The sequence below is a fragment of the Schistocerca americana genome, chromosome 3 (assembly GCF_021461395.2).
Source record: "Schistocerca americana isolate TAMUIC-IGC-003095 chromosome 3, iqSchAmer2.1, whole genome shotgun sequence".
Classification (NCBI taxonomy): Eukaryota; Metazoa; Arthropoda; class Insecta; order Orthoptera; family Acrididae; genus Schistocerca; species Schistocerca americana.
Window position 1 is genome coordinate 329,246,418 of NC_060121.1, and position 14,158 is coordinate 329,260,575.

Below are 14,158 nucleotides of genomic sequence, written 5' to 3' on the forward strand. Positions count from 1 at the left end.
ACATCTTGGACCTACTGATAACAAACAGACACGAACTTTTCATCTCTGTAAGTGCAGAACAGGGAATCAGTGATCATAAGGACGTTGCAGCATCCCTGAATATGGAAGTTAATAGGAATATAAAAAAAGGGAGGAAGGTTTATCTGTTTAGCAAGAGTAATAGAAGGCAGATTTCAGACTACCTAACAGATCAAAACGAAAATTTCTGTTCCGACAATGACAATGTTGAGTGTTTATGGAAACAGTTCAAGGCAATCGTAAAATGCGTTTTAGACAGGTACGTGCCGAGTAAAACTGTGAAGGATGGGAAAAACCCACCGTGGTTCAACAACAAAGTTAGGAAACTATTGCGAAAGCAAAGACAGCTTCACTCCAAGTTTAAACGCAGCCAAAACCTCTCAGTCAAACAGAAGCTAAACGATGTCAAAGTTAGCGTAGGGAGGGCTATGCGTGAAGCGTTCAGTGAATTCGAAAGTAAAATTCTATATACCGACTTGGCAGAAAATCCTAGGAAGTTCTGGTCTTACGTTAAATGAGTAAGTGGCTCGAAACAGCATATCCAGACACTCCGGGATGATGATGGCATTGAAACAGAGGATGACACGCGTAAAGCTGAAATACTAAACACCTTTTTCCAAAGCTGTTTCACAGAGGAAGACCGCACTACAGTTCCTTCTCTAAATCCTCGCACAAACGAAAAAAATGGCTGACATCGAAATAAGTGTCCAAGGAATAGAAAAGCAACTGGAATCACTCAACAGAGGAAAGTCCACTGTACCTGACGGGATACCAATTCGATTCTACAGAGTACGCGAAAGAACTTGCCCCCCTTCTAACAGCCGTGTACCGCAAGTCTCTAGAGGAACGGAAGGTTCCAAATGATTGGAAAAGAGCACAGGTAGTCCTAGTCTTCAAGAAGGGTCCTCGAGCAGATGCGCAAAACTATAGACCTATATCTCTGACGTCGATCTGTTGTAGAATTTTAGAACATGTTTTTTGCTCGCGTATCATGTCGTTTCTGGAAACCCAGAATCTACTCTGTAGGAACCAACATGGATTCTGGAAACAGCGATCGTGTGAGACCCAACTCGCTTTATTTGTTCATGAGACCCAGAAAATATTAGATACAGGCTCCCAGGTAGATGCTATTTTCCTTGACTTCCGGAAGGCGTTCGATACAGTTCCGCACTGTCGCCTGATAAAGTAAGAGCCTACGGAATATCAGACCAGCTGTGTGGCTGGATTGAAGAGTTTTTAGCAAGCAGAACACAGCATGTTGTTATCAATGGAGAGACGTCTACAGACGTTAAGGTAACCTCTGGCGTGCCACAGGGGAGTGTTATGGGACCATTGCTTTTCACAATATATATAAATGACCTAGTAGATAGTGTCGGAAGATCCATGCGGCTTTTCGCGGATGATGCAGTAGTATACAGAGAAGTTGCAGCATTAGAAAATTGTAGCGAAATGCAGGAAGATCTGCAGCGGATAGGCATCTGGTGCAGGGAGTGGCAACTGCCCCTTAACATAGATAAATGTAATGTATTGCGAATACATAGAAAGAAGGATCCTTTATTGTATGATAGCGGAACAAACACTGGTAGCAGTTACTTCTGTAAAATATTTGGGAGTATGCGTGCGGAACGATTTGAAGTGGAATGATCATATAAAATTAATTGTTGGTAAGGCGGGTACCAGGTTCATTGGGAGAGTCCTTAGAAAATGTAGTCCATCAACAAAGGAGGTGGCTTACAAAACACTCGTTCGACCTATACTTGAGTATTGCTCATCGCCGGCCGCGGTGGCCGAGCGGTTCTAGGCGCTTCAGTCCGGAACCGCGCGACTGCTACAGTCGCAGGTTCGAATCCTGCCTCTGGCATGGATGTGTGTGATGTCCTTAGGTTAGTTAGGTTTAAGTAGTTCTAAATTCTAGGGGACTGATGACCACAGATGTTAAGTCCCATAGTGCTGAGAGCCATTTATTGCTCATCAGTGTGAGATCCGTACCAGATCGGATTGACGGAGGAGATAGAGAAGATCCAAAGAAGAGCGGCGCGTTTCGTCACAGGGTTATTTGGTAACCGTGATAGCGTTACGGAGATGTTTAGCAAACTCAAGTGGCAGACTCTGCAAGAGAGGCGCTCTGCATCGCGGTGTAGCTTGCTCGCCAGTTTTCGAGAGGGTGGGTTTCTGGATGAGGTATCGAATATATTGCTTCCCCCTACTTATACCTCCCGAGGAGATCACGAATGTAAAATAAGAGAGATTCGAGCGAGCACGGAGGCTTTCCGGCAGTCGTTCTTCCCGCGAACCATACGCGACTGGAACAGAAAAGGGAGGTTATGACAGTGGCATATAAAGTGCCTTCAGCCACACACCGTTGGGTGGCTTGCGGAGTATAAATGTAAATGTAAATGGATGGCTATTGTGATCAAGATGCCCAACGGGCATGTGCTGTGTGTGCTGCTCAGTATCCTGGACGACATCATCCAAGTGTCCGGACCGTTCGTTGGATAGTTGCGTTATTTAATGAAACAGGAAGTTTTCAGCCACATGTGAAACGTCAACAACGACCTGCAACAAATGATTATGCCCAAGTAGGTGTTTTAGCTGCTGTCGCGGCTAATCCGCACATCAGTAGCAGACAAATTGCGCTAGAATCGGGAATCTCAAAAACGTCGGTGTTGAGAATGCTACATCATCGATTGCACCTGTACCACATTTCTATGCATCAGGAATTGCATGGCGACGACTTTGAACGTCGTGTACAGTTCTGCCACTGGGCACAAGAGAAATTATGGGACAACGACAAATTTTTTGCACGCATTCTATTTAGCGATGAAGCGTCATTCACCAACAGTGGCAACATAAACCGGCATAATAAACACTATTAGGCAACGGAAAATCCACGATGGCTGCGACAATTGGAAGATCAGCGACCTTGGCGAGTTAATGTATGGTGTGGCATTATGGGAGGAAGGATAATTGGCTCCCATTTTATCGATGGCAATCTAAATGGTGCAAGGAATGCTGATTTCCTACGTAATGTTCTACCAATGTTACTACAAGATGTTTCACTGCATGACAGAATGGCAATGTACTTTCAACATGATGGATGTCCAGCACATAGCTCGCGTGCGGTTGAAGCGGTATTGAATAGCATACTTCATGACAGGTGGATTGGTCGTCGAAGCACCATACCATGGCTCGCACGTTCACTGGATCTGACGTCCCCGGATTTCTTTCTGTGGGGAAAGTTGAAGGATATTTGCTATCACGATCCACCGACAATGCCTGACAACATGCGTCAGTGCACTGTCAATGCATGTGCGAACATTACGGAAGGCGAACTGCTCACTGTTGAGAGGAATGTCGTTACACGTGTTGCCAAATGCATTGAGGTTGATGTACATCATTTTGAGCATTTATTGCATTGATGTGGTATTTACAGGTAATCATGCTGTAACAGCATGCGTTCTCAGAGATGTTAAGTTCACAAAGGTACATGTATCACATTGGAACAACCGAAATAAAATGTTCAGACATACCTACTTTCTGTATTTTAATTTAAAAACCTACCTGTTACCATCTCTTCATCTAAAATTGTGAGCCATATGTTTGTGACTATTACAGCGCCATCTATCACAAAGCGAAAAAAGTGGTTCAACTAAAACATTCATATTTCTTTATGTACTAGACGAATATGTAATAAAAAATGGGGGTTCCTATTTTAAAAAACGAAGTAGATATCCGTTTGACCTATGGCAGCGCCATCTAGCGGGCCAACTATAGCGCCATCTGGTTTCCCCCTTCAAGCTAGACAAGTTTCATTCTTTGTAGTTTCTTCGTTTGACGCTTATTTTGTGAGGTATGTGGCCCGGTAACGATCATTACTCGCATTACGCGAGTTGCTGCGCTTGATCGTGTTTCGTTATTCTCTGGCGCTGTACGTTTCTTACTGCGCGTGACCTTGATTCGGACTTAGAAATTTTCAGCGTGAGTTTTCGAGCAACACGGGTCAAGTAAATATAAGGCACGCTGAAAATTTCTAAGTCCGAATCAAGGTCACGCGCAGCGACAACAGTACAGGGCCACGCGGTGCCACGCGTACAGCGCGACGCGTACAAAACGCAAATAACATGCGTCAGTGCATTGTCAATGCATGTGCGAACATTACGGAAGGCGAACTACTCACTGTTGAGAGGAATATCGTTACACGTATTGCCAAATGCATTTGCATATAGACAGTTAACTTTCCTAGAGCAGTTGATAATGAGTGAAGTTTTTCACATAGTAGCCTTAACTGAGGCTGTACCCTGAAATGCCCTTTATTTTCATATAGCGGAGGTTTGGGAGGATGGCTTTCAAGTAGTGCAGCTCTACGGGCTTCTAGAAGACTCCGCTATATGAGTAACACCCATCCTCCCATGTCATGAAGCAACTAATGGTGATGTAGACGTAGACAGGAAATCCAACTGCACGAGAGAGAATGACCGCATCACATGCGACGTGCTATAAAACTTTTTAATGTGATGTATTTATATCTCCTTATCACAAACATATGTACACAGACTGAACAGTACTTAACACCATTTCTTATATAGGTACGTTAGGATGAGTAACAATTAAGATATTTTTATACTGGATTGATCATTGTGAGGGAACCTGGACAAGTAACATAACCTCCAAAGAATGCAGTTTTGAGCACAACTCAGTAAGCAACAAATGAAACTAGTAACAAAAATTCGTTTTAATTGACATGAAACTCTACTTCCCCCCCCCCCCCCCCTCTGTAGAATAAAAATGCCACATTTCTTTAAGTACCTACATATGATTAAAAAGCAAACACCACTTTACTGGATAAAAACTAACAAATAGTCACAGGTTGTTACTGCAGAACACCCTTATTTGAAGACATTGGTACCGAGTTAAAAAATTCATACAACTGATCATGCTTCCTGTGTCAATTCATACATTAATATTTCCAAACTACCACACAAGTTTCAACCCTACATTTCATAGCTGCATAATATTACATTTCAATTTTTCTGTCATGTGAGAAGGGCATTCTAAATATCTCTATACACATTAATTGCTGTTCGTTACATTTCATATATGCAATATCAAATATTTTATAAGAAATATTATAGAAAGTTGCATGCACAGATTAAGCACACACAATTAAAACATTTCAGAGTCCTCAGAGTTGGGGGAAAACATGAAGAATGATTCAGCCTATTATGTAGGTTTGAACAATTGTCTCCTGAATGTGAGTCCAATGTGCTAGTCACTGCGCCACTTTGCTCAGTTGGCTGTATTTGGGTCCCCAACCACACAGTTTGTTTAAGAAAATGGGCACGTGTAAAATTCCCATGTTAGCCTATTAGAATGCACATTTCCTCCGGTGTCCATATTCTAGTCATATTATTCCATCTGTAGCATACATAAATAAATAAATTACATAAAAACTTCAATAGCCATGAACAAAGGAAAGTTCCATACAAAGTTGGTAAGGAACATCAGCTTAAAAAACTTCACAAAATCTGTCAAACTCACTCCTTGGGGAGCGCGTGCTTTTATTTAAAGAACATCGAATATTACAGGCAATATTTCTATCCATTTAATATTGGAGTCCAACAACCATTTCTACAATGCAACAAGCTCCCCCTCTGCTTTTTACATTCCACTACTTATAAGGAAAAGCAATGAACGGAGTGGCTGAAGCTTCACACACTAACCCTTGCCTCTGAATCTATGTAGTATCCTTTGATGTGCCACTTATCGATGTTTAATATTAATGTTTTGATATCTAAGGGATACTTTTTTTTTGTTTTGTCACTGGCAATCCCATCCACTGTAGTAAAGGCATGCTACATTCACAAATAACTTACCAAAGTGCACTATAGAATGCAGTAATGTAAGTGTCACCACGTAGCTGGAGTTTCACAAATGATTAGGTCACATAAGAAAGCAAAACATGTTGTTCCATTCTGTTGTGAATGAGTTACATGGATGCTAACTGCATTTGGCTGATAAAAGTATATTATTTGTGTGTTTCTTTTTGTTACTTGTGAGGCTGTTCGATAGTTCTTTGTGATGTGTGCATTAGATAGAACTGCCAAAAGAAATACATTTTGAAATAAAACTGAAGGGGACAAAAAAATTCGATTAGGCACACCAGCACACAAAAATTTGATTGCACTGAACAGATTCATGGTCTTGGAAATCACAAGATGTATCTAACTTTGGAACTGTAGAACTGAACATGTTCATCTCTGACAGATGCTGTAGAAATATACATCACTCTCATGGCTATAGTTTGTCTTTTCTTCTTATATCAGGAAGCTTTTTCTCAAAAGGGTATCCTTTTTCTCAAAAGTGTATCATACTCACAGCCACATTTATAATGGAGGTAAAAGTATACATGTTCACAAGAAGGTTATATATCATGAACATGAAAATGAGGCTTGTGTACATAGTTCATTTTTGTCAACACAACTCAAAGAGTAATTTCAAACAGAGACAGTGCAGCACACATTATCACATGATGGAAGCTGCTAACTGATTTGGCCTATGACACAGCAGTATCTTTGAACAGGTATCATGAGAAACAAAACATTGAAGTATCCATAGTGCAGTTACTTGTAACAAAGCACTGTTTCAAAAGCTGCACAAATATTTAGTCAAATTGTGATAATATTTCAAAGTGGTGCGCAGACTGGCAACTCACTTTAAATGTTCAGAAATGTACATTTGTGATCTTTACAAAAAACATAGTATCCTGAGACAAGACTACGATATCAATGAGTCACAACTGGAATCTACCAGCTCACAGAAATACCATGGTATTGCAGGGAAATGAACTGTTGGTAAAGCAGGCACCAGTTGCTGATTTATTGATAGGTAGAATTCAAAGGGAGATTCACACTTACTGGCAGACTGAAATTATGTGCTAGAGCAGTGCTTGAGCCTGAGCCCTTAGCTTTTTGCTGTAAGTGCTCTAGTGACTCAGTTACCCAAGCACTACTCACACATTTAATTCCACCAGTACATCTTCTCCTACCTTCTAAACTTCACAGAAATCTCCTGCGTACCTTGCAAGACTAGCTATTGTGGAATGGTGGAAGTTCCAGGTTTGAGTTTCGATCTGACCATTTTCATCTGCCAAGTTTCAAATCAGTGCACACTCTGATGTGCAGTGGAACTACATAGTGGAAATAAACAACATTGGTTACTAAATACTTGCATGACACAATATGTGCAATAAAAAAAGGCAGCACATGTAGTCACACATTTGTTGGGCCCATAAGAGAGGGGTCACAGTGATACTGAGAACCCTGAACTTTAAGACTCTTTAAGACAGATGCCAACAATGCAGCAAAAGTGTAATCTCAAAGTTTAAAAATTCAATATTAAGTGAGGATTCTAGGAATATACAATGGCGTAAAAAATTAGCAACACCAAAAATAATTAATGTACAGTAATAAAAATTTAGGAATACACTTGTCTATGTAATACATTTAAGTGATTAACATTACATAAGCACAGGTTAATGTAAGCAAAAGATAAGCTATTGCAAATGTGAAATGCTGGTACATTGGTAACTGTTCTAACTGCCAGAACCTTGAATGCAAACATTCAAACATGCATGGATTGTGCTGTACAGATGCTAGATGTCAGTTTGTGGGATGGAGTTCCATGCCTGTTGCACTTGATTGCTCAGTACAGGTACAGTTAATGCTGGTTGTAAAACAAGCTGGAGTTGTCATCTAATGAAGTCCTACATCTGCTTGACTGAAGACATGTCTGGTTATCAAGAAGGCCAGAACAAAATGTCAACACACTGTAGAGCACGTGGGGTGTGTTATCCTGTTGGGAAACATCCCCTGCAATGCTGTTAATGAATGACAGCACAACAGGTCAAATCACCAGACTGTCATACAAATTTGCAATCAGGGTGCATAGGATAACCATGAGAGAGCTCCTGCTGTCATACAAAATTGCACTCCAGACCATAACTCCATATGTAGGTCCAGTGTGTCTAACATGCAGGAGGCCCTCAATTGTCCTCGTCCTGACCAACACACAGCCATCACTGGCACCAAGGCAGAACCAGGTTTCATCAAAAAAACACAACAGACCCTCCCCCTCGCCCTCCAATGAGCTCTCACTTGACAACACAAAAGTTGCAAATGGCGGCAACTTGGGGTCGATGGAATGCACGATAGAGGGCATGTGCCTCAGACCTGTCCTTGAAGTAACCAGTTTGTAACAGTGCAATGTGTCACTGTGGTGCCAACTGTTGTGCAAATTGCTGCTGCAGATGCAGTACAATACAGCAGAGGCATACACTGAACACGACGCTATTCCCTCTCGATAGTGCCACGTGGCTGTCTGGGGCTCAGTCTTCTTGTGGCCATACATTCTCATGATCACCTCTGCCAGGAATTATGTACAGAGGATACATTTCTTCCTAGTCTTCCTGCAATATTTCAGAAGGAACGTCCATATTCTCATAGTCCTGTTAACCGACCTCATTCAAACTCAGTGAGGTGGTGATAATGGTGTCTTTCTCACCCTAAAGCCATTCTTGACTAACATCAACCCACCACATTCAGTCTCAACCGTTACAATGTGTATTTAAAGCAAACTTGATATCCATCCTCATAATGCTGCTAGTAGCACCACTCTTATGCAATTGGTGTGATCATTATCTTTCAGATGTAGAAACACACCTACCAACTTTGCTTATGTCCCACTACTCCTCCTTGGTGTTGCGATTTTTTTTCCATCAGTGTATGTATCACACTTGTGATGTGGATGCAAAGTTAGATTAATTACAGTGCAGATGGAAGCATTTAAGCAATGCTCCATACATGAATGAAATGGGAAGGGCCTTCATAAGGGGCACAGTGATAAGTTCCTCTGCCATGCATGGTAGAATATGAATGTAGAGTATGCAGGATATTGAACAGAATATTTTCCTACATTTTAATTTATTCTGCTTAGGCTTTCTCATCTCTCATATTTCATTGAATTTTATTCTCTCCACATGCAATACCTTCAGAAATAAATCCCTGCCTATTTCTGTAAAAGGTATTAAAAGTTGCCTAACTGTTATTCTTTTTTCTGGGTGAAATATTGAAATATACTCAACTTCTAACAGTAATTCGCTTGTCTATAATGACTGTTGTGTGACTTGTCACTCAGTTTCTTTGCTTCAGATGATCTAAAAATATTATGAAACATTACAGGTAGATCCCAAATTCACTCACTATTTTATTTTTTATTTTTTTCAGATTACAAATTTACAAGAAATTTGCATAAGAATTTGTGAAACTGTGTCAACATTGATGTAAATTTGGAGAATGAAGAAATAAATATATTTTGTACAACTTAATAACCAAATTAAATATTTCTCCTTTCTCACAAATAATCAATAGATAAATTATTTTGAGCAGCAACATTTCAAGAACATCAATAATCAGGTACAAAAATGGCTCATAGTTTATCCTTCATTTTCTTATAATAGTAGCAAACAGTAACTAATAAGTGACCAACAAACCGAAAACAGCAAAACAGTTGTGTCAACTCTTTGCCATACCTGTTAATCTTTAAATTTCTGACTTATATTCTTTCAAGGGAGTTCCATAGTGAGAATATCAGTTTTGAGTAAATTAAACAAATTTACACTAAATACAATTATAAACAAATATCAGAGAAATCATAATCACTCTAAATTTTGGCACTATGCTAAAATTCTAAATGAATTAATTATGCTGTGTATAAACAGTACCACTGACATCACAAAAGAATAAAAATAGCAACAGGTATAGCTAACAATTTGAGTTTTTTAGAGTTCACACATCTGAGAGAGAAAAAGAATCCTCTAGCCTGATGCACATGAAGTAAACAACAGCAAACCTGAGGTGGAACCATCTAGGTTTTAATGTCTTCAAAAGAGAAATCATAGTAAATGGGAAAAAGAAAGAATTTTCGTTTAACTGGATTAACAACTTCTTTATCAAGATGACAATAAATATGCTAACCTTTATCAATCTTATTTAATTTAAAAATTGTAATACTACAATTACCAACAGCAGCAATTGCAAGTGTCTCATAAATAGTCTAATCACTTTCAGTTGAGTTACACAAAACAATTCCCCCTCACCCTTATGCTCCCATCTAATTATGTGAAACATTGTTTTAGATGTTTTGATTATAATGAAAATGCAGTGTCAGGAGATGGTCATCTTCAGATCTATTTTTAATGCAGCAATTGGAATAATTATTTTTTATGCCTCAGGTCAATTTAACATTTCACAAAAAAAAAGACAAATATCAAAAGGCATATGAGGAAATATTATTCCTCTAGGCACTCTTAACACAATATGAAGCATTAAGAAAAGTATTACACAGCAGTATAATAAGCAGAGAACACAATTTTCTTCCATTTTGGAAATGACAGCCATTATATTAAAATCTGCATTCCATGCAGCAACTGTCATACACTACACACAGAGATAGCTAATAATAACACCTGATTATCAACAGGTATTCCATAGCTAAGCAGAAATTGTCAGATCTATCTTGGTGAACAAAGTTGCTCTGCACATAAGAACACCTTTTGACTTATTACATATTAAGATATGCACTCATTATAGAATTTTTTACCAATAAATCATAAATTTGATTACACAAAACCTAATGTGTCTGTTAAAGATACAGAATATCATCAAGCATATCACAATCATTAAAGGAATAAACACATTCTTTTCTCATTTATAAGAACATAAAATAAAGGTATATAAACAAAAATACTGAATTACTTCTTTTGAAATATTGCTCTAGTTACATTCAGAAATCAAAAGAAAAAGGAAAAAGAAAATAGAAAAGAAAAGAAACAAAAATTTCGTTGTTGGTTTTGAGACATGTGTAAGAAAGATTCTTATAAGACAGACACTGTGCACACTGAAGTGCACACAGTCACTTCAGGTGATGTCAAAGCATTTTTCTGCAATACAACAATGAAAAAGTAAAATAATGGAATGGTAGATGAAGCAGTCACCATTAAGCATGCAATAATGATTATTTTGAAAGTGGTGTCAAAATCATTATTTAAAAAACGCCAGCTCTGGTGAAATAAATCAATTGTTTTGCATGTAATTAAACTACATGAAAATATCTTAAATTGTTGTAATCAGAGCATTTCCATTCCATAAATGCATCATTCCTTCTACTCCATTTCTCAACAATTCTGTAGACAGAAAACATTGCCTGAAAATATGAAACATATTTAAAATGTGCATTGGCTACTAGCATTCCAAATGCTACCTCTCCTTCTGGCCACATACTGATCCTGTGCAGCTGTGTAAAGTAACACATCAACAGTCCTCTCATTCAACACACACTCTTTTCATCTTTCTGCAAACTTTCATCACTGTTAGGATCTGCAAGTTCCACATTATTGCTTGTGCGACTTTGATCAGCCAGGCCTTTCTTGTCTTCATCACAACAACTCTCCCAATCACTGTCCTTTTCCCAATCTGCTTTCTTCTTCTTCTCCTCCTCTGCCTCCTCCTCCTCCTTCTCCTCATCCTCCTCCTCTTCCTCCTCCTCATTATCTGACTGAACATCATCCATTTTGTCCTTCCTTTCTTCACTTTCTTCATTAGATTTTGTTTCTTTATCCTCTGGAGTTTGTGGAGAATGAATTTCCATCTTTGTTTCCATTTCTGCACTCACAGTGTCCTCTACAAGTTTCTCATCTTCTTTTATATTACTTTCCTCAGTTTCATGATTTCTAGATGTTTGGGCTTTGCACAGAATTTCTTGCTCAACTCGAAACCTTGTGACAGTATCTACTATACTTCTCTTAGCCTGAGCAAGAAGTACTCTATCATCAATACCATTCAGTTCCCATGACAGAAATGTAGCAAAAGCCCAGAGATCATGAGGAGGTTGCAATGAAGAAGACTTCCACAGCATAATTTCTGGCATAGTTGTATCAGTATCACATTTGTTAAATTTCTCTGAACCATGGGCCTTATTTTCCTGTGAATAAATTGTATGTTTCTTTTAGGAGACATTTAAAAGCTCTCTGTAGGACTGAAATAACTACAGATTGTGTATATCTACAGAGACTTATTATCAACGACACATTAAGCAAAGTAACTGCAGCCCATAAGGACAAATAATGTTTGAAAAAGATAATGAAAGAAATTGGCCTTTTAAATAATGGAAGGTTCCCTAATTTATCTGCATAAAATTTGATCTCCCTTAAATAGATGTCACTCAGCGCAAATGATAAGAGAGAGAAATAGAAACAGGTTTACTGAAATAATACTTTAGGCAGCCACCAACAAATGAACAACTGGTACAGGGCAGACAGATATTCAAATTTAAAGTTTCTCTAATTTTCAGATGTTTTCAGAGTTAGTTAGTTAGCTAGCTGCGCATTTCATTTCCGTAATACACCAAAATTACAACCTATTACATTTATCTACATTTAAATATGGCCAAACATAGACTGTTTGCACACGCTTTCTTATGCCCTTAAAAATATTTATTACTTTCCACTAGACGAGCTCAGAATTTCTAAATAAGAATTCTACAGTTCAATAGAAGGATTTTGACAGAAGTAACTTTTCAGTTTGCTTTCGGATTTAATTTCCTCACCTGTCCAATTATAATGATACAGCCTTCTCCAAAATTCATATGAAATGTCTGATACCACCTTTTGTTTTATATGCATCAAGGTAGATATCTGACAATTCAGTGCTTCCGAAGGCCTTGTATGTGTGTCTTTATATGTATCATTCTGTCCTATTTGATAATAAAACCCTGATATACATTGCAAAGGCATGTGGAATGTTCTGGAAGGGTGTGTGTTGTCATAATTATCGTGGGATTGTTGTCATTGATAAAATTATGTACATATACTAAATTAAGTAACTAATCAAGAAATTGAAGTAATAAGTCCTTAGAAATAAATAAATAGATACTGCAGAGCTGTTAGCATGAAAAATAATTTGCTTCTAATGAACAAAATGGTAATCTAAAAATCCAGTAACAGAAGACCTCACTATTTTAGAAACGGATTAAAAGTTATTACCAAGCGATGTATTTTCATTTGTTATTTATTTTTATGTCTTCCTCTGTAATTAATATTCTTTGTAATTACATTTCTAATTAACTCTCCAATTGTATACATCTCACAGTTTTCCTATTTCCAGAATTTGTGGCCTTATTTGTGCATTTTATGTATGTAATCGGGTAAAGCACAAGCTCTGTACTGCCACTGAATATTAGTAACCAAACCGAAACTGTAATTAATTACATAACTAAGATAATGTGAGAGACATTGTTGTAATTAAAGTTCAGAATGATTTTCTTATGGAAAACTAAAGATATTACTATAAAAGACTGTCATTCAATATTGTATTTTATACCTTATTTGGCTGTAACGTCAGTTTCTTTAAGTTTTGTAAAATCAAAATTGTAAAAAAATAATAATGCCTTATTTTGGAAGATATTGTTAAAACTCTTTATAAAGCAATGCTGCGACAGATCAGTTTTGAAGTTACTTTTGGAAGTCAAAGAGATCAGTGAAGTCTACATGACAAGTGTGCAGTTCAGATGTCAATTAACATGAATAAATTTTGTTAAGCATAAAAATTTTGCATTCATTCATCAATCGACCAGCCAGAAGAAACTTAAGCAACATTCAACATGAATCGTTACACACTACCTTGTGTATCATCAGGCAAGAGTTTCGCCGGTACTTTATTTTCTCTCCTTTTGAGCTAAAGTCAGTTTTAACAAAGGTAAGATTTTCAAAGGCAAGAAATAAGGTGGGTTTAACATCCCATCAACATCGAGGCCATTAGGGACGGAGCACAAGAACGAAATTGGTCATGCCTTTTCATAGAAACCATCCCAGAATTTGCCTGGAGCAATTTAGGGAAATCATGGAAAACCTAAATCTGGACGGCTGGACACAGGTTTGAACTGTTGTCCTCCCAAATGCAACTCCAGTGTACTAACTACTGCGTCACCCAACTCAGTGGTAAGTTTTTCTTATAGTATTGTAATCACTGAAAGTATTACTCCTCTGAACCGCAATACACTATTTACAGCTAATTCCATGAGGGTTATT

The 14,158-nt window shown here is 38.1% G+C and overlaps 1 protein-coding gene across 6 annotated transcripts in view; it reads right to left on the reverse strand.

Moving 5' to 3' along the window:
• Positions 1–14,158, reverse strand: part of LOC124605280 (DNA ligase 3) — a 640,740-nt gene that overhangs the window by 137,124 nt on the left and 489,458 nt on the right. For 3 of the 6 annotated variants that reach the window (XM_047136854.1, XM_047136855.1, XM_047136856.1), the window contains one exon: positions 11,180–12,054. The exons of 2 other annotated variants lie outside the window; for them this stretch is intronic. In XM_047136854.1, coding sequence (XP_046992810.1) covers positions 11,401–12,054 — 654 coding nt within the window. In that variant the 3' untranslated portion in view covers positions 11,180–11,400. Of the gene's footprint in view, positions 1–11,179; positions 12,055–14,158 lie in introns of those variants that run through there. One more of the 6 variants, XM_047136857.1, reaches the window with a different exon arrangement.